General features: G+C 39.6%; 1 protein-coding gene across 3 annotated transcripts in view; it reads left to right on the top strand.

The window, feature by feature from the left end:
* The first annotated feature begins 4,648 nt into the window (after positions 1-4,648).
* The window catches only part of PPP4R2 (protein phosphatase 4 regulatory subunit 2), a 60,818-nt gene continuing 39,780 nt past the window's right edge, over positions 4,649-25,686 (top strand). Inside the window, exons 1-2 of one of the 3 annotated variants that reach the window (XM_021694881.2) lie at positions 4,649-4,893; positions 5,905-5,986. In XM_021694881.2, coding sequence (XP_021550556.1) covers positions 4,860-4,893; positions 5,905-5,986 — 116 coding nt within the window. In that variant the 5' untranslated portion in view covers positions 4,649-4,859. Of the gene's footprint in view, positions 4,894-5,307; positions 5,987-25,686 lie in introns of those variants that run through there. The other 2 variants (XM_044916644.1, XM_044916643.1) reach the window with 2 other exon arrangements.

Genomic DNA, 25,686 nt, shown 5'->3' with positions numbered 1-25,686 from the left:
CCCACATTCATGGCCAAAGCATTCAGGTTTACACCGGGAGACCTTGCATTCCAGGCCACAGCTAAGTGGGCACTTGGCCCAAGTCAGGTTGTGACTGAGAGATACTGGTTATTTATCTTAGCAAGTCCTTGGAAATGAGGGCATCTTTTTGTGAGCAGTAAACACTGATTCAGAGAGAGAGGGAGAGAGAAAGATGTGCAGAGCTGAAGAAGAGAATGGCTAATGGGTTTGGTGAGAATCCTGGATCCCATAGAATACCCTTCTCTCCTAATAAATTCCCCTTTTTTTTCACACAATTTGAAACGAACTCCCATTATCACTGTCCACCTTAATTAAGTCATCCACCTAGGCAGTCCTTACTCTTCTCCTATCAGTACTCTTCAGCCCAACATGGCTGCCGTCAGCAATCACACCCGTCATGGTGCCAGAGAAAACAACCGAGGGTCTTTCCGAGCAGACCTTTGTTACCCTTATTTCCAATAAAAAACTGTTAGCTCTTGAAAGTGTCTGGAAAAAAGTTAACCCTGATGATATGTGAAGCTACCCTCTTACCTATTTAGAAAATTGTACTCATCTTCATTTGTCCACCTTCCTACCTCAGCTTCATCTTGGTATCCACCGTGATATACAAGTAAGGGCTACAAGGCATGAACAAAAGGCCATGAAAAGCAAAGAGCCTCCATGGCTTTTTATTGTGGTATTTTAACCTTGTCTATTCCCTGTTCTCCAGCCCTTGTAGATGCAGTGTGGTTTTTCTAGACTTTTCTACAATTCCCTGTTTTTGTCCCTTCCCACAGACTCATCTCAGAGGGATGGACAAACTCCAGTAATTCTCTCTGGGATTATAAGAACATCCTTGCTCACTTTCTCTGATATAGTTACAGGTGTTTTCTCTTTCCCATTTCTCTGTCTCCTTCTTCCACTTCCTACTGTGTGTCTCTCTTCATAAGTTCAGCTTTTTCTCTCCTGCATACACTCAGAGCAATGGGCCAGTCTTCCTGCAGGTTCATGTTTGTTTAAGGTCCATCATTTCCCCAGTACCTAGCAGACCCTCAAGGACTATTTGCTTGGTTAATACCACGCCCTCTGCCTGGAAGCTTCTTCCCTATTGGTGCTAATCTTTTGCAACCTTTGAGTGAGGCCCTTCTAAAAGGCAACTTCCATCCCTGCCTGGAGGAAATTTCACAGGACTTTGACCACCTATTTGCATACTTGCCTTCTACTTTGCCTCAGAGTCTGTGCACACATCTTACCTCTCTGGGTAGTTTGCAACCTTCTTCAGGACAAGAAAGATTTCAAAGGCTCTGCAGTGACTCTAGATTTGAATCGTGGGTCAGTCACCTTCCTGTGTATTAGTTGTGTGAACTTGGGCAAGCTGGTTCACCTCTTATACCTGTTTTCTCTCCTGTAAGTGGGGGTAATATCACTAATCTCATAGGATATTTGCAAGGATGAATTTAGACATTTTTGTAAAGTGCTTAGAAGAATATTAGACACATAGAAAATACTGAGTAAATGTTAGCTATTACTATTAATATTCTCGTTTCTTACATTAGTTATCTATTGCTGTTTAACAATTATCTCAGAACTTAGAAGCTGAACACAATTATAGACACTTTTCATCTTTCATAGTTTCTGTGGATCAAGAATTGAGAAGCGACTTAGATCTGTGGCTCTGGCTTGGGACCCCTCATAAGGCTGAGATCTGGATGGCAGCTCAGGCTGCTGTCATTCGAAGGATTTCCTGGGGCTGGTGACCCACATCGAAGGCCTCAGTTCTACTTTTGGGCCTTTTCACGGGGCTGCTCTAGTATTCTAATGACAGGGAAGCTGGCTTCCACTATAGTGAGGCAGAAGCCACAGCACTTTCCATGGCCTGGCTTCAGAAGTCCGCTATACTTTATTGGTCACCCCAGCCAACTCTGTAGGAGACTACAGGAGGGCATGAATCCCAGGAGGCAAGGATCACTGGGGGTGATGGTGGAAGCTGGCTGTCACATTTGTATTCTGTTTTCCTCCAATGGAACTAGTGTCAGTAGGAGGCTCTAGCAATCACAGAGACTGGGATGCACGTTGGCAAGAGGAGAATTCCAAGGAAGAAGGAAGAAATGAACCAAAGGAAGTAATGCTTTGGCCTCATCTCTTGCCTCTTCTGCCCTTGCACTCTCAATTTAGGGCAGACTGAATTTCCTATGACTCTTCAGAAACCATCTAGTTCTTTCTCGTTTCAAAGCCTGTGCACCTATGGCTTTTCTGTTTTCAAGCTTCTCCTCTCCACTTCCCTTGGCTACCTTCCTCTCACAATTCAGGTCTCAGCTTAAACACTAGTTCCTCCTGGGATACTTTCCCTGATTCCCTTAGTCCGTCACTGTTTTGTGTACTTTGCCTTGTATCATAGACTTTCTCCAACATTTCGAAGTCAAGGCATCTCCAAGTGAGGGGAACAGCTGATGAAAAAGGGGCAAGGCAAGATGGAAGAAATTAGCATGGTATGTTCTCTAACCAAGAAAACTTTCTGTGATAATGGGATTTTCTTTCATTTTTTTTAAAGATTTATTTATTTATTTGAGAGAGAGAGGGAGAGAAAAAGAGAGAGAGAGCACACCCAAGCATGCACAGGGGGAGGGGCAGAGGGAGAGGGAGAGAATCTCAAGCAGACTCCCTGCTGAGCGCAGAGCCCTACCACCCAGGACTCGATCTCACCACCCTGAGATCTTGCCCTGAGTCAAAATCAAGACTCAGCCGCTTAACTGAGCCACCAGGGCACCTTGATCATGGGATTTTCTTGATCTGTGCTGGACAATACAGAAACCATTAGTCACATGTGTCTACTGAGCTCTTGAAATGTGGCTAGTGTGACTGAGAAATGAAATATATTGAAAAACTCAAGAACTGAGTTTTAAATTTTTAAAAAATTTAATTAAAATTTAAATACCCACGTATGGCTAGTAGTAACTATATGGTCTCACACAGGTCTTACAAAAAAGAGACCCGCCTAGACAGAGGACAGGGTGGCAGAGAGAAGGGGGGTTAGGCTTTGCTATCCAGAGAATAGGCCCTTTTAGACTAGAAGGGACCATGATAAAATAAATGCAGTGCACGGTAAGGGTGTATATTTGATGATGCCACCCTCATACATCCCTCTGCAAGGCTATTTAACTGGATGCTCTGAACAATGAAAGGGTCTAAAGACACTAGGGACTGGTTCTCTGATTGCAAAATGAGAAGTATTTTGGGTTTGGGGGAGCTTTTGCCTACATCTGCCACCCAGGGTCAGGGTCAGGGTCAGAGCCACTTATCTTTAAGAGGGTCAGCAGTTGGGAGCACTGTGTCCAAATTCACACCTTCTAACACAAGTCAAAAATAGCCTTCTTTCCTCCTGCCCTTCTTCCTTCTTCTCCTTCCTCCCTTTCATGGCTTTGTGCTAGCCTTTCAGAAGACAAGGTGGAACAGTTCAGTATCCTTTCCCTGAAAAGCTCAGAGACAAGAGAAGATAATAAAAATGAACACACTGGCCGGGAGCCAGATGTTCTGGGTTCTGGTGTCGTTTTGCCAGACTAGCTTTCTACACCTCAGCTTTCCCATTTGTGAAACGTTAGGGTTGGAGAGGACTTCTGAGGTCCCGCCCTAACTCCCTGGGTGCTTATGTAATGCAATCCAAATCATGATGACAATAAATAAATAAAATCTTTAATAAAAAAAAGAAACAAAAACCAATAGCAGCCACGTTAACCCAGGCAGGGCTTACAAGTTTTAGGCACCGTGCTAAATGCTTCATAGTCACCATTTCACTCAAGCCTCAGGGGTGTTTTACAAACCCTCATTTTGTAGGTGAAGAAACTGAGGTTCTGTCAGTTTAAATAACCAGTCCAGGGTCACACAGGAATAGTCGAATTGGGCTTTGAATCCAGATGGTTGCAATCCCTAAATTTTTAATCTCTTTTTTGTATGTATCGCTTCTCTTCAAGGTAGGTCAATGATGAGTTCAGGCAGGGGGGCATTCTTGGTAGGATTATTATTATTATTTTTTTTTTTTAAAGATTTTATTTATTTATTTGAGACAGAGAGAATGAGAGAGAGAGCACATGAGAGGGGGGAGGGTCAGAGGGAGAAGCAGGCACCCTGCCGAGCATGGAGCCTGATGCGGGACTCGATCCAGGGACTCCAGGATCATGACCTGAGCCGAAGGCAGTCGCTTAACCAACTGAGCCACCCAGGCGCCCTCTTGGTAGGATTATTAATAACACTTTTTTTAATGCGTACTCTGATGGCTGTACTTAATTCTCCCAGCAACTGTACAGGGTGGTCGACACTAGTGCCCTCATTGCACGGACCGGGAAAGTAAGGCTCAGAGAGGCTCGGGAAATTGCTCAACATCACACAGCTAGCAAACGGCACGGACTCAAATCTACGGAGTGGGTCTGCAGCCCCGGGCCGCGACCGTTCCTCCTGGAGTACAGCGCAGGCAAGCCAGGGTCCACCACCACCGGGAAGGCGGAGCGGCAGGTGCCTGCCGGGTCTCGGGCCCTGCCCAGGGGGCACGCCTCCGTCGCGCACGCGCTCTCGGGCTCCGGGTCGGGGCGCGCGGCGGGCGCGAGGACGGCGGCGGGGAGCGTGCGCGCGGTGACGTGCCGGGCGCCATGTTGGAGGGCTGGTGGTAGCGGCTCGGGGAGGTGCTCGCTCTCTCGGTCTCGCTCTCTCGCTCGCTTCCCCCGGCTCCCTTCGGTGCCCCCCCCGGTCGCCTGCGTGCCGGAGTGTGTGCGAGGGAGGGGGAGGGCGTCGGGGGGGTGGGGGGAGGCGTTCCGGTCCCCGGGAGACCCGCGGAGGGAGGCGGAGGCTGTGAGGGACTCCGGGAAGCCATGGACGTCGAGAGGCTGCAGGAGGCGCTGAAAGGTGGGAGTAGCTGCCCCCTCTCCCTTCCTCCTCACCCTCCGTGGTCCCCTCTCCTCTCTTTCTGGGCAGGGGGCTCCGAGGGGCCGGGCCGGGCTGGAGCGGGGAGGGGGGGCGCTTCCCCGGCTCCCATCCCCCTCCCACCTCCCCAGGGGCGGGGAGCCCTGTGGGCAGCTCCCTCCCGCCCCGCTCTGGGCTTTGTGTCGGCCGCCGGCGTCTGGGCTGGGGGAGGGGAGCCGGGGAAGCTCTGGTAGTGGCCCCATTCTCTCGCCCACCCCTCCGCGGAGAGGTCATGGGTCCGCAGCGCCCTTACGGGTAGGCTCCGTTTTCCGTCAGGCCCCCGCACGCCAGGCGTCGGGGTGAGAGAAAAAGTAGAAGGTTTGGGGGGGCGGGGGCGGGGGCGGGGGGGAAGAGGGCGGCAGAGCAACTTTAAAGTGTCTCAGGAAGTCTTTTACAGAGCTTCTGAAGTCATTCCTCCACGCGCCGTAATTCTCAGGTGGTCGTCTTCCACGCAACAGGCTTGAGAACGGTGGTTCTCAAACTTAGAATAGCGTGTGATTTCAGCGTTTTCACAATTATGCATTGACATCCAAAATCATTTGGAAACGGCTGCGTGAGGTAGCTGCAGTTTCTTAAGACGCACATTTATGAACTTTACCTAGATAAACAATTTATGGGGGATGGGGCCTGGGACTTGTATTTTAACTGGTGTCCCAGAAAAATCTGATGTTGGTGTTCCCCCGGACCACACTTTGAGAAACACTGCATGGATGGTTTGTGGAGAAGTTGAGTGCCCCCTTTAGGAGGATTCTTGTTACAACGTGAAGAAACCAATGTTGGAAGTAGAACTTCGAGTCGGAGGTGGATATTTGGTTGAGAGGCAGATTTTTTTTTTTTTTAACTGCTTCTTAATATTTGAGGAAGGACTGGGAGAAAAGTTTGTTTTTACAGTGCACTGGAAATGGTTGATGGACTTTGAAAATACTGATAATTTTTCTTTCTTCCCTTATTTAGATTTTGAGAAGAGGGGAAAAAAGGAAGTTTGTCCTGTCCTGGATCAGTTTCTTTGTCATGTAGCCAAGACTGGAGAGACCATGTGAGTTGAAAACATGTATTCGTTCTTAGGGTCCATTCAGAATTGCTTAGGAGAGGGAAAAAAGTGTATTTCAGAAGAATTCAATAATCTTTGTACAGCTGTACAAGCTCCGCTTATTTAAAGCATTTACTAAGCGCGTAAGTTTTATTTCCTTTATGCATATCTGTAATGAGTTTTAAAATTTTGTTAAAATTTTCTTTATATTTATGCTTTTGTAGATTTAGAATTTACTAGTCTGAAGAGCTAGAGAAAAGAATGCCTATCCTGTCATGACCCTTTTTGGCCCTAACAAACAGGCTTATTTCCAGAACTTTGTGGCTTTGATTCTGTCTCAGTTTTTTTTTTGTTGGTGGTATTTTCTCATATTGTCCTGTATCCAGCCTTTTGTTGTCATATTTATATATGTGGGTGTTTGAAGTGTCACTTCTGTTTATTCTTTTGAGGACTTAGGGTGATTATCTGACAAATTCCAGATGCTACAGTTTTGACTGTCCTGTAAACTTTCTAGGATAGCTAACTTGTTACATATGCTCAGCATTTTATTAGGCTTGTTCCCAAATGTTTTGAATCTGAAACTTACACTATGAAGTTAGGACTGTTTTCATAAGTACCATTCCAGTTCATTGTGTGTGTAGGTTGTGTTGCAGGAGTGTTTTTGCCATCACTAAGTTAATTTGTAGAAAGCAGTACAGATTTGGTGACTTCTTGTACTCTTTTTTTGTAGGGGGTGGGGAGTAGGAAGGAGAAAGGTTTCTTTGGGCGCAGTGTTACTAAATGAGCTTTCTTTTGGCTCCCCTAGGTCTTGTCTATTTTTAAAATTCTTTTTGAGGCCTACTATGAGTGTAAGCTTCAGCAAGTGATGTATACTTTCTTGGGCTTTATTAGCAGATGTTCATTTCTCACCAGATTCGCTTGTGGTTGTAATATATGTAGCCTTCTAATAACTAGCCTAATTTTAGAAAGGAAAAAAGACCCTCTGATTTAGTAGTCATGTAGATAAGCTGAGTCTCCATAGTGCTTTATTAAAATTACCAGTCAGCTTAAGAATGTGTCTGTGAAGTGGTCAATCTTACATTTTTCTTCCACTTAAAAAGTGGAACCCTTTAGAAAAAAAAATTATATTTGCCTCTGAATTATTGTCTCTCTTAGAACATCTTGATTTTAAAAATTGATGCAACATAACTGGTACTTATGTAGATAAGCTTAAAAATGACTAGTTGCCAGCTTTCAAAAATAAATTAATCCCTAACTCAGAAATTCTTAGGTTGCCTCTATTTCTTTCAAATTGTTAGTTGGTCCAGACTTATCCCCCTACAATATCAAAAGGAGAAGCTTTTATTTTCAGAGTTTTGATACACAAGATTATATCAAACTATTTGGAGATAAATACTTAAAACCTCTTCTCCTTATCAGGTCTGTACAAACTGTTTTCTCTTTTGATAAACTACATTGGCTGTAAATAGTTGAAAACTTCTGAAAGAAAACTTAATATCCTGTCAGACTGGATCACCATGTGGCTAGGGAATTTGCACCTGATTTTTGTGGACGATTATTTTGTGTTGATAGAGGACTTAAACAAGGTCCACCCCCTTACTCACCCCCCCCATTTTTGTTTTGTTTTGTTTTTAACATTTACTAATAATATTTTGTATTAAAATGGTGGTGTTAGATACAGAGTTTGGAAAGTATTTTTAAATTTATCATTAAAGCAGCTGGTGTTTACACATTTAGCTTTAATCTTTTTGTTTTTAATCAACATGAGCATGCCTTTTGATTCTGAAATTTGCAAGTTTCTGTCATCTATTTTATGGTTAAACTGAGCTTTGTCTAATTTCTAAGATTTAACAAGAAAATGTAAAGAACAGATCAGATCTCTTTGGTGTTTTAGGATGGATAGGTTGCTAGAGATAAGAATTCCATAGTTTTTATTTTCATTGATACATTATAGCAAGAAATCATTAACAGAAGAGATATGTGGACTTTGTTCATGGATAAAAATCAGTGACAGCCTAAGCTATTTATTTTTCATTAAAAAAAAGCCCAATTTGACACTTGTGTTTTTAGCTTTAGAGAGATTTTAAAATTATAGTGTAGGTTTTTACTGAGCAGGAGGTTGTAGGAAAATTTAAAGAGTACTAGAGCAGTTTTCCTTTTTTTTTTTTTTTTTAAGATTTTATTTATTTATTTGACAGAGAGAGAGAGGGAACACAAGCAGGAGGAGTGGGAGAGGGAGAAGCAGGCTTCCCGCGGAGCAGGGAGCCCGATGCGGGGCTCGATCCCAGGACCCTGGGATCATGACCTGAGCCGAAGGCAGACGCTTAACGACTGAGCCACCCAGGCGCCCGAGCAGTTTTCCTTTTTGGTCTTTGAAAAAATTACCTTTACACATCTAATGTAGGAAGTTGGGAAAGATGCCAAAACATGGCATACTAAACTGTAATGAAGACAGAGATTATCTGTCTAAAACAATCCCCAAATTTGTTGGTTTTGGCTACTTCAAAAAATTAATTTTATGTTGAAAAGGTTACTTTGTCCTGAAAATGGGACATTTCCTTAAAGGACACTTTACCGAAGGTAACAGTTTGTAACTTAATGCCAAGTATATATTATGTGCTGAATAAACAGAAGGTGGATTTAAACATTTGATAAGTTTTAGTTGCAATTACTCTTCTTGATGGTCATATTGTCCGGTGTTTGGCCTGTGGGAGCCTCTTTCATTTGATTCCAGAGTCCTTTTGACTTGACTCTTGGTAGTCTTTAATAGCATCCATAGTCTCTGGTATTAGTATATGGTCTAAGCTCATTCCTGCCCAGACCTAGAATCAGACATTTCTCAAGCCATGTCTTTTAGTGGGAAGTAGTGTTTAAAGACTACAACCTGGAGACTAGAGATGCTTATTATAACTGAGTTGGTCATGGTTTCTAGCCTCTTCAGTGGACAGAACTAATAAAATACTAAGTGATTCATACTGATGCTTCCAATTCAAAATCAGGACTACAGTGTTTTACCTCTTCCACCCCAACAGTTCTGGTTCTCAAGGACACGGGAAAAGTCTAATAATAATAATACCAACATCACCAGTGTAATTACTAAGAACATCAAAATTGTTCATACACTCTCCCAATTTGTAACCCCCATTTCAGAAAAGTAGTTGTGTCTACATCATCTGAGCATATAGCTATTATGTAAGTTTCTTTGAACCATCATTCTTTCTTTCTTTTATAGTAGCTCTGTATCAAATGCTCACCACCAGTCCTTAGGTCAATATCTCTAGTCAGTTTGGTTGTCTGAAGTTCATTTTCTAGTAGAAGCTCTGAGCTTCGGCAGAGCTCATGGGAACATTTCCTGAGTTTTAATTATTATTATGTATATATATATTTATATATTTTTAACAGTGTCCTTTATTCTTGGAGCTCATTTTGGAAATAAAATCTTTGGTTCTCAATTTTTGTCCTTGAGTAGCTTAAATATGTTAATTCCATTGTTTCCCCCCCAACTCAGAGTTCCTGTCAAAAATCAGATGATAATCTAATTTTCTTTATTTAAAAGCTGTGTACTCTTTTTTGCCTAGATTCCCAAGGAATTTTTTTCAGTTAAGTGCAGTAATTTTTCTGAACTTTGTTTTAGTGTTGGGCATTTTGGGTCAGTATACTCAGGTACGTGGTGTGCTCTTTTAACATGTATTTTCAAATTTTTCATCTTTTTTTTAATTCCAGGAAATAAAATTATTTGCTTTGGTTTTCTTTTTCAGGGACTCCTTGTATTGCTATGTCAGTCATCTTTGCATGTATTCAGTATTTGTTATTTTGTCCTGAATTCTTTTTCCTTATTCCTGTTTTGTTAAAAAACATCTTTGTTGAGGTACAGTAAACTTCATTTATTGAAAATATATAGTTTGCTAAATTTTGACATCTGTACTCAAACTTTGAGCACACTCAAGATTGTGAACATATCCATTCGTTATTCCCAGAAGTTTCCTCATGCACTTTTGTAATTTTCCTTCCCTGGGTGTGCTCCTCTCCCCTCAGGCAACTAAAGATCTACTTTTCGTCACTTTAATTTGCTTGTTCTAGAATTTTATATAAATGGAATCATAGAGTTTGTATTCTTTGGCTTCTTTTATTCAACATAATTGAGGTCCATGTTCGGATTTCAGCAGTTCATTCCTTTTTATTTCTGAGTAGTAGTCATTATATGGATATCCTACAGGTTTTTTATACATTCACTTGTTGATGGACACTTCAGTTATTTTCATTTTTTTCTGTTATCAAAAAGTGGCTATGAACATTTGTGTACAAATCTTTGTATGGACATATGCATTCTTTTTTCTTGGATAAAAACCTAGGAGTGGAATGGCTGGATCATATGGTAGGTGTATGTTTAACTTGAGAAACTGCCAAACTGTTTTCTAGAGTCATTGCACCAGTTTGCATTCCCACCAGTATTAATGGGAGTTGAGTTAAGGTTCTCCACGTCCTTTTCAACATTTAGTATGGTCCTTTTTTGCTGTAGTCATTCTCTTAGGCACGTATTGCAAAGTGGTTTTAATTTGTATTTCCCTAATGACTAATCATGTTGAGTATGTTTTCATGTGTTTATTTGCTATTCCTGTATCTTCTTTGGTAAACTGGTTCTTCAAGTCTTTGTCCATTTAAAAATTGAGTTTTCTTACTGTTTTTTTTTTTGGTTATTATTATTATTATTATTATTATTATTATTATTTTAATTTGACAGAGACACAGCGAGAGAGGGAACACAAACAGGAGGAGTGGGAGAGGGAGAAGCAGGCTTCCCGCCGAGCAGGGAGCCCGATGTGGGGCTCGATCCCAGGACCCTGAGATCATGACCTGAGCTGAAGGCATACGCTTAACCGACTGAGCCACCCAGGCGCCCCTTCTTAATGGTTTTTGAGAGTTCTTTATATGTTACAGATGCAAGACCTTTATCTGACATAGGATTTATAAGTACTTGCTACAACTTCATGGCTTTTCTTTTTATTCTCTTGATAGTGTCTTCAAGGTGAAATTTTAAATTCTGTTTGATTTTTAAAATTTTTTTCGTTTAAAGTACTTTTACTGTGATATCTGTTATGTTCTTTCATTCTCATGTACTAGTTTAGTCTGTTTTCTGAAGTAATTTTTTAAATTTCTAATCATTTGCCAAATTCTATTCTAAAACTCATTTTCTGACATGTATCATTTTTCTCAATGTCTTTAGCTCATTTTGAAGTAGTATACAGTTTTGATCTGTTTTTGGACAAGTCTTTCTAGGTTCCTTTCATTGTCTGTAGGGATGTTTGTTCTCCTTATTCTCTTTTTTTCTTATATTTACTTTGTACTGGGTTTGACTTTCGTATTTTTCTCTTGTACATTTTTACATGAAATTAGTTTTCCTGACCTTTGAGGAGGAAATATGGTTCAGAGTAGCTTTCCTAACTTCACAGAGCTTTCTCATTGTTTTGTAAAGTGTTTAAGAACATGGAGTTTGCTTTCTGAAATTTCCAGGTTCTCTTTTCCACTCCTACTCTTATTTGGACCCTGTCTTTCCTTCATCTTTATTGTCCTCTTCTCCACATGCTGGGTCATCTCTGGATGGGAGCCCTGGTGGGTCACCTTCAGGATCACATTGGAGCAAGACTGCTGCTGTCTTTCAGCTTTCACTGTGGGTCCCTTTTGTTCACTCACTAGTGGAGTGGGCAAAACCCATTCAGTTCCAGCTGCTGGTCTCAGATTGACCTGTCATGATTTCTAGTGAATGCTGGTTGACAGTTTTGTGGTTCTCCTATTCCTAGGCCCTTCACGTGCACCAGGACTTCTCTCTACTTTCTCTAGTTCAGAACCTGATAAGGTACAGGTCATGTGACTGTCGTTTTTTCTGAACCTTTTATTCTTCGGGGTCTGTAAGGTTCGCTACCTTCTCAGCTAGTTTTTGTTTTGTTTTTCCAGGTAGTTTTATTGTAAATGTTTTTTGTTCATTAGTTTTTGGTTTTGCTGTCTAGTTATGTCTGATAAGGGGTTTTGGAGAGATAGAAAACTACGGTAGCACTGTCAACCTCTCATAATTACACTTACGAAAACTTACTAGTTTCCTCACCTATAAAATAGAAATAATAGTATCTCATAGCATAAGTACTTAATACATGGAAAACTTAGCACATTGATTGGTAAACAGAGTAAATGCTCAATAAATAGTAGTTACTGTGTTGACTGTGCTTATATTGAGTCAGCTTTGTCCCCACCCCCCTACCCGCCCCCTGCAGTTTCAAGTTCTTTGTATTGAGCAATTTTGACATAACAGCAAGAAAATAAAATTTAGGTTACTTAAAAGTAGTTATCAACAGCTGAGACCTCATTATTGTAAATAAAATCTCCTTACGTGAATGAGGATGTTAAATCCTTCAGTGGGTTTCTTGAGGGAATTTTGTTTTGTCAACATAGTATTTACTGAACATTGTTTCTAAAATGTCAGTCTCCCAGGACACCTGGGTGGTGCAGTCGCAGTCGGTTGAGCAGCCACCTCCTGGTTCCTGCTCAGGTCATGATCTGAGTTGGGGCTCTGCTTGGGATTCTCTCCCTCTGCCCCTCCTGCTCATGTGTGCACACTGTCACTCTCCCCAAAATAAATCTTAAAAAAAAAAAAATGTCAGTCTCCTATACTGTCTTCATAATATTTGCCACATCCTTGTAACATCTATATAATTATTTAATACTCTTCTCTAGTTTGGCTTACTTTTTTTAGATTTTTTTCAATATAGGAAAATATTATAGAAGTTAAGCCTTTGTTTTACTCCTTCACAGAAATATAATCACTATGTTAATTTTTTTTCCCCTTGTGAGAAAGAAGATTTGAAACCACTGGTTTGTTGCATTAGACTTTAAAACCTATAAATACTAAAATATATACTTAATATGAATTTTCCATGTGTCACCTAAAATCCTGTCATGTACCACCACCACAGTGGTACACAGAGAAAGCACAGTAGATTTTCATTAAATATTAGTTAAGTGGATGCCCTTTTGTTTCAAATATTCCAATAACTGCAGTGATTAAGGTATGAACATGAAGAAAATCGTAGTCATTTTCATTTGTTTTGTCACATCATGCTATAAACCTGACGTGTCATGTATACTGCAGAAAATCTGTTGATGCATGCCAGCTTTGTTTTCTGAGTAGAGTTAATTTCAAATTTTAAATTTCTTTGGTGTGCAGGTGAGCTCATATTTTCCATGTTCAGTCCAGATTTTTACTGGTAGTTGGCTAGTCCCATAATTTCATGAGAGTTAGCATGTGGTAATATTCTTGGAAGGAGCATGGCTTGAATTCTGAATTTAGCTTGGAGACTTCTCTGTGTGAATTTGGGCACATTATTTGTCAGCTTGTTTCCTCACTTGAAAAATGGGGTTTCTACCGTATAGTTGCCTCAGCTCTAGTGAGGATGTAGCTGTAAATATTAAAATTTGGAGTAAAAATTAGAATTGTCTATATAGGGCCTAAACAGTGAATTTGGTTTAAGAAACAAGTCTGAGGTATACTTTATCTTTTGGAAAGAGCTCTGGTTTGAGTCAAGAGAACGTAAGACCTGGGTTTGAATTCCTACTTCTACCACTTACTCTGTGACCAAGGCTGAGTTCTCTGTGCATTTCCTCATTATACATCTGAAGTGCTTAATACAGTGACTGGGACACACTGACAACCCCGTCTCATCCCCCCTCCCCCAAAGGAAGCTGCTATAACTATTTTATTTACCATTATTTAAATCACTTAAATTACTCTGGGCCACAGTTTGCTCAGATACTAAATGAGGGGCTTGTAATAAATGATCTCCGAGGTTCCTCCCAGCTTGAAAAACTTATAGGAGTCTGTGTTGTGGCAGTAGTTACCTGGGGGTGGTATTGCAGCAATAGGGATTAAGAGTGGAGAATGGGGCACAGTGATAGTGGTTGATGTTAAAATGTCTGCAGATGGTGAAAGATGTTAACTGTTGGGAGTATGTTGCAGAGGTGAATGGTTTGGAGACCAAAAAAGAAAGAAAAAATGGAGAATCAGTTGTGTATACTTGGATGAGAAAGACCAGTCACTGTTACCACTTAATTCATCAGAGCCACAGTTACGCAGAATGCCATTCTTAGTGTCACCTGTATACACACCTGTGGTTTTTATCCACATCCAGAGATCCTCTTTGTGCCTGCTGATCAGTTCATAATGCTTATGGACTATTACTGGAAGTCTGTCAGAAACTTCACGTTGCTTCAAAACATCTTATTACTAAGAAGTTAAGAATTTTATGATCCAGAATTTACTGTGCTTTCCCTCTGTTTTGTAGACTGTTGGGTCTTTTACTTTAATGATATGGGAGTTTGTGAGGGAAAGTGTGTGTGTCTGTGTGTCTGTGTGTCTGTGTGTCTGCATCCTTCAGCCTGTATCTGTGTTTCTGTACCAAAATCAAGTTTCAGTATCAATAGCAAACAAAACACAAAACCCTTAAATGTATTCAGTGACTAAAACAGTATAGCCAGTTGAAGAGGAGAATGTTGGCTGTTATTTCATTTAATACATATGTCTGTGAAAGCATTTTACTTTAAAAATACCCAGTGAGTCTGAGAAATATATTTTACATCTTCATTTCTGCTAGGCCTTTAGATGTGTTTAGTTGCTCATCTTTGCTTTCTCTGGTTTCACCCACAGCAGTCCTGTTTGTATTATCAGGCTGCCTGGGTTTGGCACTGCTTGTGTGGAATCTACCTTGTGTAATAGGCACTTCTGTAACCCAAGCTCAAAGTCCATGCCTACCAAATACATGGAGTATTATTGAGAGATTACACCATTGACTGTAAAGGGAAAAATAGTTAAGCGTCAAATTAGTAATGATGTAAAATAATAGTACTAGTGCTCCCAGTGCCTTTCCAAAATGTGCCATATATGTGATAGTGTAAGTAGGGCTTTTTTGTCACCACTTACCAGTGTGACTTTGGGTTGGGGGCGGGGAGAAAAGCTTTATTGAGAGGCTCTGTGGTACAGTGAAGATGCTCTTGGAGGTGAATTTGTCAGGGTGTCTCTCTTGTCTCTGTTTATAATCTGCTTGACCCTAGCTTAGAAGACAGTCTTGGTGAAAATTCTAATTTCTTTCTTTCTTTTTTTTTTTTTTTTATTTAAAGATTTTAATTATTTGACAGAGACACAGTGAGAGAGGGAACACAAGTAGGGGGAGTGGGAGAGGGAGACGCAGGCTTCCCGCTGAGCAGGGAGCCTGATGTGGAGCTTAATCCCAGGACCCCGGGATCACGACCTGAGCCGAAGGCAGATGCTTAATGACTGAGCCACCCAGGCGCCCCGAAAATTCTAGTTTCATATAATCTATGTGAATGACCATGATGGAACAGTTTAGTTACCTAAGCCTTCTTTTCTTCAGCCCCCCAGCTGAAAATGTGAACAACACTTCACAGAGTTTTTTGAAATAGCAGGTATTCAGTAAATCTTAGATTCCTTATTTTGTTTGTACACTGATATGAAAATAAAAATTAGTAGTACTAAAAATAACATTTATTTAATACCAATTTTGATACTTAAAAGGTTTGCAGCTTACTGAAGTTCTAAGAATGAAAACATTGACCAGTTACAGTGATCTCTGTTCAGGCCCAAGACTTTCCTAAATCTCATCAAGCTTCTTTATACTTGTGACTGAGCTAGTTACTCATTTTGCTTTCCAAAACTTTGCTTTAGCTATTTTATACTCCTTTTTTGCTATAACTAGATCTGACTTAGACTTTTTCAGACATACAGTAAATTGTACTTTCTTTTCCTGTCTCCCTGTGATTTGTTTAGGCTTCTTGCGTGTTCTGCGTATCTCTTGAGTATTTTTGACCCTTCTAAAATTTTATTCTCCTAATGTTACTTCTCGTTGAATGTGGTGCTTCTCAATAATCCTTTGTAGAGTCTTAGACTGATTTTTAAAATTGTGAACCTGAAATTGGGATTTATCTTTAAAGGACTAGAATTTTCACATAGGATTTGTGTTTTGGGTTAAAGTGTTTTTTCTTCCAAAAGGCAAACTTAGTAGACATTTATTTTGTGACAGACACTGTCAAATGTTTCATATGTGTATCTTAATTTGATCTTTACAACTACTTTCTGAAGTAGGTATCTCTGCTTTTTAAAAGCGCATACTGAGACTTACAGAACTTAAAAAGTCTTAAGATAGTGCATCTGGTGAGTGACAGAATTGGAATTTAAACTCAGGCATTCTGACTTTACATCCTCTCATAACCTGTACTTTTATACCCATTGTCCCTTGTTGTCTTCTCACATCTTTCCTCTTTACTGAAGCACTCTGAGAATTCTTTTAAAACCTTTAGAATTTGAAATTACGCTTTTGACCAGGAATGTGTTACTAGTTATTTCTAAGATTTTCTTGCTGTTTATCTAATCCTGACCTCATGTACCTGTCCAGCTTTCCTTTCCTTGTGGCGTACCATGATACGACCTAAGCACTGACACGTCACATAGTTTCCTGGGGATTGTGGCAAGTATGGGGAGGTTGAGTGTGGTAATTTGTGATTTAAGAAAAAATGTGTCAGGAGATACTTTACTGGAAGAGTCAGTAAGGTAAATTACTTGATATACCCTTAACATTAGTGATTTAGACTATTTTCCAGGAACCTCAAAGGCTGAAAATTTTAGTAATTATAATTTTGCAGAGGTGTAGATTTGAAGCATATAGGTGATAAGACTGATGTATATTTTAGTTGGAAGTATGAGCCTAGCTTTCTTTTTAATACATGCGTTTTGGATTTGTTATTCTTAATCAACCAAAAATCTTAACCTCTCAATATTGGGAGGTAGCTGGTAGTGTTTCCATTTACAGGTGATGAAACTGGAGAAAAATAGGCTATAGAAGGATTTGAAATTTGAGAGGTATAAGCTATTACGAGTACACTTGTAATTTTTGCACTATTGTATATCTCTAAGAGAGAGGGTGAGATAGCTTGTTAGCTGACGAAATATTTCTATTCAGAATTGTTTGTACTAAAGTGAATATGATATTTTTCCAGATTATTTTATTCTGGTCTTATTTTAGGGATATTGTCCATGGTGACTGCAGGGTGATTTATGAGGTTATGGCTATTTTGTCTTAAAGTAGTTCTTTATCTGGAGACAGGTCCACCTTTTCTAGGGACTTTGCACAGCAGAGTATTTCTGCAGTGAGTAATCTTGAATATGGGTAGAATGTGGCCTAGTTTTTCCTCAGTAAGTACTGTTAGTAAATTCAGGGTTTTCCTGTTCATAAGCTCTTGTAAGACAAGTAGTCTTTCTCTCCTTTCTGTATAGATACTGATAGCTCTGTAGTCTTGCCCTGTTTATTTTAGAAGGTTCATGGGAATACTTGTCACTTAACCCAGTCTTCTTGTAAATATTTTCTGACATTTGATTTTGCTATCTTAGTTGCTGTAGGATATCACAAATCAGTGCCATAGTCAGGATGTGGTCACTTTAAAAATTATTTTCTGACAAAATATTTGGTGAGTGAACAGGTGGTAAATTTTAAATACTTGTCTTAAAACTTTCAGTCTTAAATACTTTAAGTATCTTGAATATAGAGACTACCATACATGTATTTTCTGTTTACATCCCTATTTTGGTTAAGGAGAAATTTGGTGAGAATAACTGCATATTGAGTTTAATGGATCACATGAGTTAAATAAATATTGTGCCCATTCTGTGGAAAAACTCATGTACAAAGATTATGGAAATCAGTACTGCTTAGGTAAGCTTGTCTCATTCAAAATTTTTTTATTACATTAGTACTAACAAAAAAACTATGCTTTTAACCTGTTTCTTATGTATTAACAGAATTTTTCTATGTATATATAAATGTATATGTGTTAATTCTTCTTAAAAAACATGGTATCAGGATTCTGCAGGTTGTCTTGTTACCTGCTGTTTTTGGATATCTTACCAAACATAAAAGTTTGCCTCATTGTTTTTATGGGTTGCATAGTATTCCATTGTTAGGGGTATATTGTAACTTACCTAACCTGTCCTTTGATGGTTCTTTAGGTTGTTTACAGTTAAAAAACAAATTCAAAAAGTGCTTAAGTGAGCATATTTACATTGACACAGATGGAAGAATGGGATCTGTAGGTTGATGTTTATGTGCGTTATTATTTTGTCAGGTATTGCCAGCTGGCCTTCTAAAAAGTTTTTCAACATATGCTTATACCAGCACTGTGTGAAAGTTATTTCTCTACCACTGTCAGCACCGAGCATTATTGGGCTTTTAAATCTGAAAATCTGATAGATGAAAAATGGTATCTCATTTTAATTTCTTTCTTTTATTTTGTGCCTGCATCTTTCCATTTCTTTATTACTAATTATACTTTCTGTCTTCCTCATTTATGAAGTTATGATTTGTTTTTTAGGGTTTTTGCTAGATTTTTATTATAAAAATAATAAAGTAGCCTAATGAAGTTACTTCTAAGTAACTATACTTCTATATGTTAGGAATAATTTGAGTTTAAGACAGTCTCAAGCAGCAAGTTTTGTTTAAGAAAGATGGTCATGACTATATAGCAAAGAATAGTCTTTGTAATGATTGGATTGAATTGTTATTTCTGGCATATATCTGTCTTTTTACTCACATTCCATAGACAAGTAGTCATATTTATCAGTAAAAGGGACTTCAGATACAAAGTGTGAGCTGTGTCTTTAATTTTTATGACTGTATTTGAAATTTTGTCTTTGTAAATTTTTTCTTCGCAGTCTGTTTCTGGCCTGTTTCTTTGTAAATAGGCCAAAACAAAGCAGTTATTTTGGGGGAAAAAAACTACATTTTGCTCTTTGGTTGGCTGAATACTGAGAGCACTCTGAGATTGCAGAAATGTCCTAGAGTCCTGATACTCAATCAGGAAGAATAAAAATACCACCCACAAAAATGGACTTACCTTAAGATTGTTGCTATTGTTTTAAATTTAGTTTTGAACAAATACACTCTTTTATTTAAATGTAAGTAAAATATTTAATCTTACCTATGGTGTTTATGTACACTTGTAGGACTTTGCAATAATTAATAGTAAAACTAATTGAAGATGTTTGAAATTTTGAGATGTGGGCTTTTTCTGCAAGTTTGCATTTAATTCTGTAATACTTGTTTTCACTTTCCTTTTCAAAAATTTACAGCAGTGGTTCTCAACCAGGGATGACAATGACTAGAGACATTTTTGGTGGTTACTAGTGGGGGAATGCTACTGAGAATGGGTAGTGGCCAGGGATGCTGTGCATTGCACAGGATAACTCCCAACAACAAAGTATTATCAGACCCAAAATGTCAGTGGTGCCAAGATTGAAAGATTCTGCTTCATAGGAAAAAGGATGCATCAAGCTTTAAAATGTGTCTCATAGGGGCGCCTGGGTGGCTCAGTCGTTAGGTGTCTGCCTCTGGCTCAGGTCATGATCCTGGGGTCCTGGGATCGAGCCCTGCATTGGGGCTCCCTGCTTGGCGGGAAGCCTGCTTCTCCCTCTCCCACCGCTCCCCCCCCCCGCTTGTGTTCCTGCTCCTGCTACCTATCAAATAAATAAATAAAATCTTAAATAATGTGTCTCATAGTTTGTTCTTTCACCTGTGAAATAAAAACAGTGATGGGTGTGATCAAGATCTTTAACCAGGTCTTCTAGTTTTACCTTTTGGAATTCTATTTGAGCAACTTGGTAAAGTTTAATTTTGAGAAATAAATACTACTTGTCAAAGATTCATAGTCTAATTATAAGTGTTATTCTTGATTTTCAGTAAAGGTGAAAGTCTCAGATGTTTGCCTCTTTATCTAATCAAATATTGCCTGGAAAATTCTGTTTTCTCCTTTACTCTCACGCTCAGAACACTTACGACACTACATGTGTGGGCTTTCAGGTAATACTGTGACACCAGCTGAATGTCCTACAATTCAGTTCACTTCTGACACTGCCTGGGGTTAATATCAGATCTCGTAAATTAAGGGCTTAATCTTACAAGACTGTCTATCTCCCCGTTCAGATGCCAGTCACACATCCGGGTTGTTACCTGTAGTTTGGATCAGCAGGCTAAAAAATCAGAGGTTTCCATGACTTGCTCCTTGGGTTCCATTAATTTGTTAGAGTGGCTCACAGCACTCAGGAAAACTGTTTACTTAACTAGATTACTGGTTTATTACACTGGATATTGAAGGATACAAAATGAATAGCCAGATGAAGAGATAACATAGGGCGAAGCCTGGCAGGATCCTGAGCATAGACGCTCTTGTCCATGTGGAGTTTGGGGTGCACCACCCTCCCAGCATGTGGATGCATTCTTGTTCATGATTCTGGAAGCTCTCTGAATCCCATAGTTTATAGATTTTTTATGGAGGCTTCATCATGTAGGCATGATTGATTATTCACTCCACTTCTAGCCCCTCTCCTCTCTCAGTGCTGAAAGTTCCTTTTTTTTTTTTTAAAGATTTTATTTATTTATTTGAGACAGAGAGAATGAGATACAGAGAGCATGAGAGGGAGGAGGGTCAGAGGGAGAAGCAGACTCCAGGGACTCCAGGATCATGACCTGAGCCGAAGGCAGTCGCTTAACCAACTGAGCCACCCAGGCGCCCAGTGCTGAAAGTTCCAAACTACTAATCCTAACTTGGTTTTTGTGGTTATCAGTCCCCACCTAAGAGCCCATCAAGAGTCGCCTCATTAGAACAAAAGCTGTTGCTATCACTCTGGAAATTCCAAAGGTTTTAAGAGCTCCTTGTCAGGAACGGGCCAAAGACTAAATAGAACAAAAGTTTGTCCTAGCACCCCTTTCTTCAAGGCATTTCATAAAGTAGGAGCTGGATTAAGTATGTAAATGGAGAAAAAGCAAAATCTTGTCTTCATCTGTTAAAGAAGCATTCTTTTTTTTTTTTTTTTTTAAAGATTTTTTATTTATTTGAGACAGAGAGAATGAGAGAGAGAGAGCACATGAGAGGGGGGAGGGTCAGAGGCAGAAGCAGGCTCCCTGCTGAGCAGGGAGCCCGATGCGGGACTCGATCCAGGGACTCCAGGATCATGACCTGAGCCGAAGGCAGTCGCTTAACCAACTGAGCCCCCCAGGCGCCCTGTTAAAGAAGCATTCTTTCTAACTTTAGGAAGTAATAGAAATTACTGTATCCAAATCTTGAGATGTGTATGTGAGAGAGTGGGAGGGAGGAAGTTACTGTGTTAGGAACCAGGGACAGATATATATAAAATTATTATTCACAAATATATCCATTAGCTAGTTTCATGGGGACGAGTGTTAATATACATAGGGGAGAGAGAAGCTTTAATTCTTCATTTCAGTAAAAGAGTACTGGCTTTGTGTGTTAATATTAGCTACTCTGCATATACTTAACCTGTAATTTCCCATGACTTCTGCTCATTGGTATCTTGGCAACTCTGTATTTCCGGGGCAAAATCACAGGCCATAACTTGGCTGATACATCAGTGGGACATTAGTGGTGGCAGTATTGACCACTTCTTCCACCTCCAAAGGAGCTACCTGCCCTAGCCTCTGGAGAAGTCCCCTGCGTATTAACCCTTGAAAGGGAAGGGTTAGGTACACTGAGTCTGGAAAGGGCGAGAGAAAGAAAATTAGTTATTTCTATCATCTTTCAGATTTAACTGCACATTAAAGTGAGGACTTTCTTCATTATTCATGCATTTCATAAACAAGCTGACAGGATCATGGCAGAAGTTGGAAGTACAAAGTGGAGAGGTCTACTAAACTTGCATATTTTAATGCAATTACTAGTAACACTTCATTAAATATGGTACAAGTGGTAAACTGGGTAGAACACCAGGTGAACAGGTGTAGACCAGGACTGTTCTAATTAGGATGTATGGTCACTCTTCTTTGTTCCCATTGAAGTCTCCCTTGTTAACGTTACTAGTTAATATCATTCCTTCTTATACTTTTATTTTTCCGGTGAGGCAAATATTGTCTTACTCATTAAAATTCTTTCTTGATTTGGGTTCTTCTTACCTTTCCAATCTTGTCTTTTGCCACCATTTGTAATTTACCCAAATTATTTGCATTTCACTGAATATGCAGTGCTCTATTTTGCTAGTATTAAATTCTTTTTTTTTTTTTTAAAGATTTTATTTATTTATTTGAGAGAGAGAGAATGAGAGACAGAGAGCATGAGAAGGAGGAAGGTCAGAGGGAGAAGCAGACTCCCTGCTGAGCAGGGAGCCCGATGTGGGACTCGATCCCGGGACTCCAGGATCATGACCTGAGCCGAAGGCAGTCGCTTAACCAACTGAGCCACCCAGGCGCCCGCTAGTATTAAATTCTTAATAGCATCTTTCTATTGGTTGCCTCTGATGTTCTTCCTTCCTCATGGCATAACCTCCACTTGTCTTTTAAGATTGTTCAGATAGCTCTATTCACATACATAGTAATCTGCTGAAAAGCTGTCTCAGATCCCCTTTTCTTAATAGAAACCGCCATATTTCCGACATGCATTGGTCACGTTTTTTATTGCAGCTGTTTGCTTACTAATCAGTTTCTGCTTGTGGTTTTCCAAGTGTTGAGGGGGCTGAAATTGCCTTGCTGAGAACGTGACATAAAGTAGGAGCTGGATTAAATATGTAAATGGAGAAAAAGCAAAATCTTGTCTTCATCTGTTAAGTATTCTTTCTGACTTTAGGAAATAATAGAAATTACTGTATCCAAATCTTGAGATGTGTATGTGAGAGAGGGAGGGAGGAAGGGAGGGCGAGAGAGAGGAGCTTGATTTCTCTTCCCTTTCAGTTTCCCTGTGTCTAGATTCTACTTAGGCAAAGGTAACTTTGCCTTCCCAGATTTTCAAACAATATAGTAACTTTACCTTCATAAATTTTCCATTTATCGTTTTCTGCTCTATGTTATGGGTATTTTAATACAACTGTGATTTCTTTACCAAGCTAGGCTCTTTAGAGGTCATAATTTGTATTTTGATCTTTATATCCTTCTGTAGTATATGTCACTGTTTCTTCAATAGTTGACCTGCTGTATTCGCTTAATACAAAATACCGTAGATTGGATGGCTTCAACAACAGAAATTATTTTCTCATAGTTACCGAGGCTGGATGTCTGAAATCAGGGTGCCAGCGTGTTTGGGCTTTGGTGAGCCCTCTCTTCCTGGTTTGCAGGCCACCTTCTTGCTCTGTCCTCACATGGCAAGGGGAAAGGAGAGAAGGAAGGGGGCTGGGTATGAGAGAGGTGAAACAGAGAAACAGCAAGCAACCTCCTTCTCTGGTGTCTCAAAATAAGGACATTAATTCCATCATTAGGGCCCTACCCCCATGATCTTATCTATACCTAATTGCCTCCCAAGACCTCATCTCCAAATACTGTAATTTTATGTGTTAGGGCTTCAACATAAAATTTTTGGCAGAACACATTCAGTCCATCATCACATTTGCAACTGATTTGTGCAGTTAGTACATCTTTCTTTTTATATCTACTGATTAGATTCAGGTATGGATTCAGGTATATGCAGATATATTCTTGAAATGTTTGAATTTCATTGAGTTTTGTGAAGTAAATATTTTAGGTGTACCCTGTTTAAAGGAAAACGGGAAGGAAAAGGGGCTGGGATTTATTGAAAGCTTACTACATGATAATTCATATTATATGGTATTCTATATAAGAGATGCTGGTGTGAGATTTTGTGAATGTCGAAGTTCCTTTTGTTATCTTCTCCCACTTAGTTTTTGTGTAATTTTTGATCGTGCGTTATGTTCCTTCATTCCTTCACATCTCTTGAGATGTTATTTAAGTCAGTAGATATTTATTGAGCATATATTCTGTGCCAAGTACTGTGCTAGTTGCTAGGAATACCGTGGTGAGCAAACAACCATAGTTGCTTATAGTATTTATTATTTTAGCATTACAGTATTATATTTCATGTGATATTTTGCTTGCTGCTTTTATCAGCATTCACCTGTATCAAATATGTTACCTTCATTTTTAAAATTAGGGTGGGGGAAAACTTTAAGTGTAGTTCCTTTAGAGAGTAATTTTTTTTCAGTTGACTCTTAAATTAGCATATGCCATGAGCCTAAGACTAATCGGGTATAGAAGGGGTAAACCAATAATAATGATTTTTGTCATAGATTTCTGATTTCAGATTTTGGGTAGGGAGAGGAAAGCTTTAATTTCAAGAGATAATAGCCTCATAATGTATGAAGTCCTATAGAGCTTGGTTAGATTAGATGGGAATAAAATTGAAACTGCTTTAAATTTCTGCTTTTCAAAGTTTTTCTATGTATATATATAAATTCCAGATATTTTTCAAAATTTTGACATAATCGCAAATTTTATTAAAATTAAGGTTTGGAGCGCCTGGATGGTTGTCAATTGAGTGTCTGACTCTTGATTTCAGCTCAGGTCATGATCCCAGGGGTCCTGATGTGGAGCCCTGCATCTGGAGCTGCACTTCAGGCTCAGTATTCAGCACAGTCTGTTAAGGATTCTCTTCCTCTCCCTCTGCCCCGCCCCCTGTTTGCATGGTCACTCCCTCTTGCTCTTGCTCTCTCCCTCTCTCTCTGAAGTAACTAAATAAAATCTTAAAAAAAAAAAAAAAAGTTTAACCCCAGAGTTTCTTTGTTACCCAAAAAAGACATTTTTAAATTAAAATTAAGATAAATTTTCTTCATTGGCATATGTTTTTCCTATGTTTTAATAGCTCTGAAGTTGAATGTCTTTCAAATATCAGTAATGGTCTAGAATTTTTATTTTAAAGATTTTATTTATTTATTTGACAGAGAGAGAGCGCACAAGCAGGGGGAGTGGCAGGCAGAGGCAGAGGGAGAAGCAGGCTCCCCGCAGAGCAGGGGGAACCTAATGTGGAACTGGATCCCAGGACTCCGGGATCATGATCTGAGCCGAAGGTAGTTGCTTAACCAACTGAGCCACCCAGGCACCCTAGAATTCTTAAAATATTGGAGAGTCTTACAGTTGATCCTGATTTAGATTTGATGAATATTGTGCTGTTAGCTCTTTGAAGTTTTAGGAAAAGCACATATTTAAGTATTGGATGGCTAGTAGTTTGGAAGTATCATTCAAATTTCTTGAAAGAAAGGCTTCTGAGTATTCAGTGTAAGATTGACTTAATTATTCGCATGTTTCAACTCAGAAGTTTTAAGAAACATAAGTATATTGCTTTTATATTTAGTTGGTAGTCTTCAAAAGTTGTTAGATCATTATAAGGATTTGTGGATAAAATTATATCCTTATTTGTGATTCTTAGAGATTTTCCTTTTTTTTTTTATTCTTATGTTAATCCCCATACATTACATCATTAGTTTTAGATGAAGTGTTCCATGATTCATTGTTTGTGCATAACACCCAGTGCTCCATGCAGAATGTGCCCTCCTCAATACCTACCACCAGGCTAACCCATCCTCCCACCCCCGTCCCCTCTAGAACCCTGTTTTTCAGAGTCCATCATCTCTCATGGTTCGTCTACCCCTCCGATTTCTCCCGCTTCATTCTTCCACTCCCGCTACCTTCTTCTTCTTTTTTTTTTTCTTAACATATATTGCATTATTTGTTGCAGAGGTACAGATCTGAGATTCAACAGTCTTGCACAATTCACAGCGCTTACCAGAGCACATACCCTCCCCAGTGTCTATCACCCAGTCACCCCATCCCTCCCACCCCACCCCCCACTCCAGCAACCCTCAGTTT

The sequence above is a fragment of the Neomonachus schauinslandi genome, chromosome 1, assembly GCF_002201575.2.
Source record: "Neomonachus schauinslandi chromosome 1, ASM220157v2, whole genome shotgun sequence".
Lineage (NCBI taxonomy): Eukaryota > Metazoa > Chordata > Mammalia > Carnivora > Phocidae > Neomonachus > Neomonachus schauinslandi.
Note: the sequence above shows the minus strand (reverse complement) of the source record. Positions and strands in the feature narration are given on the sequence as shown.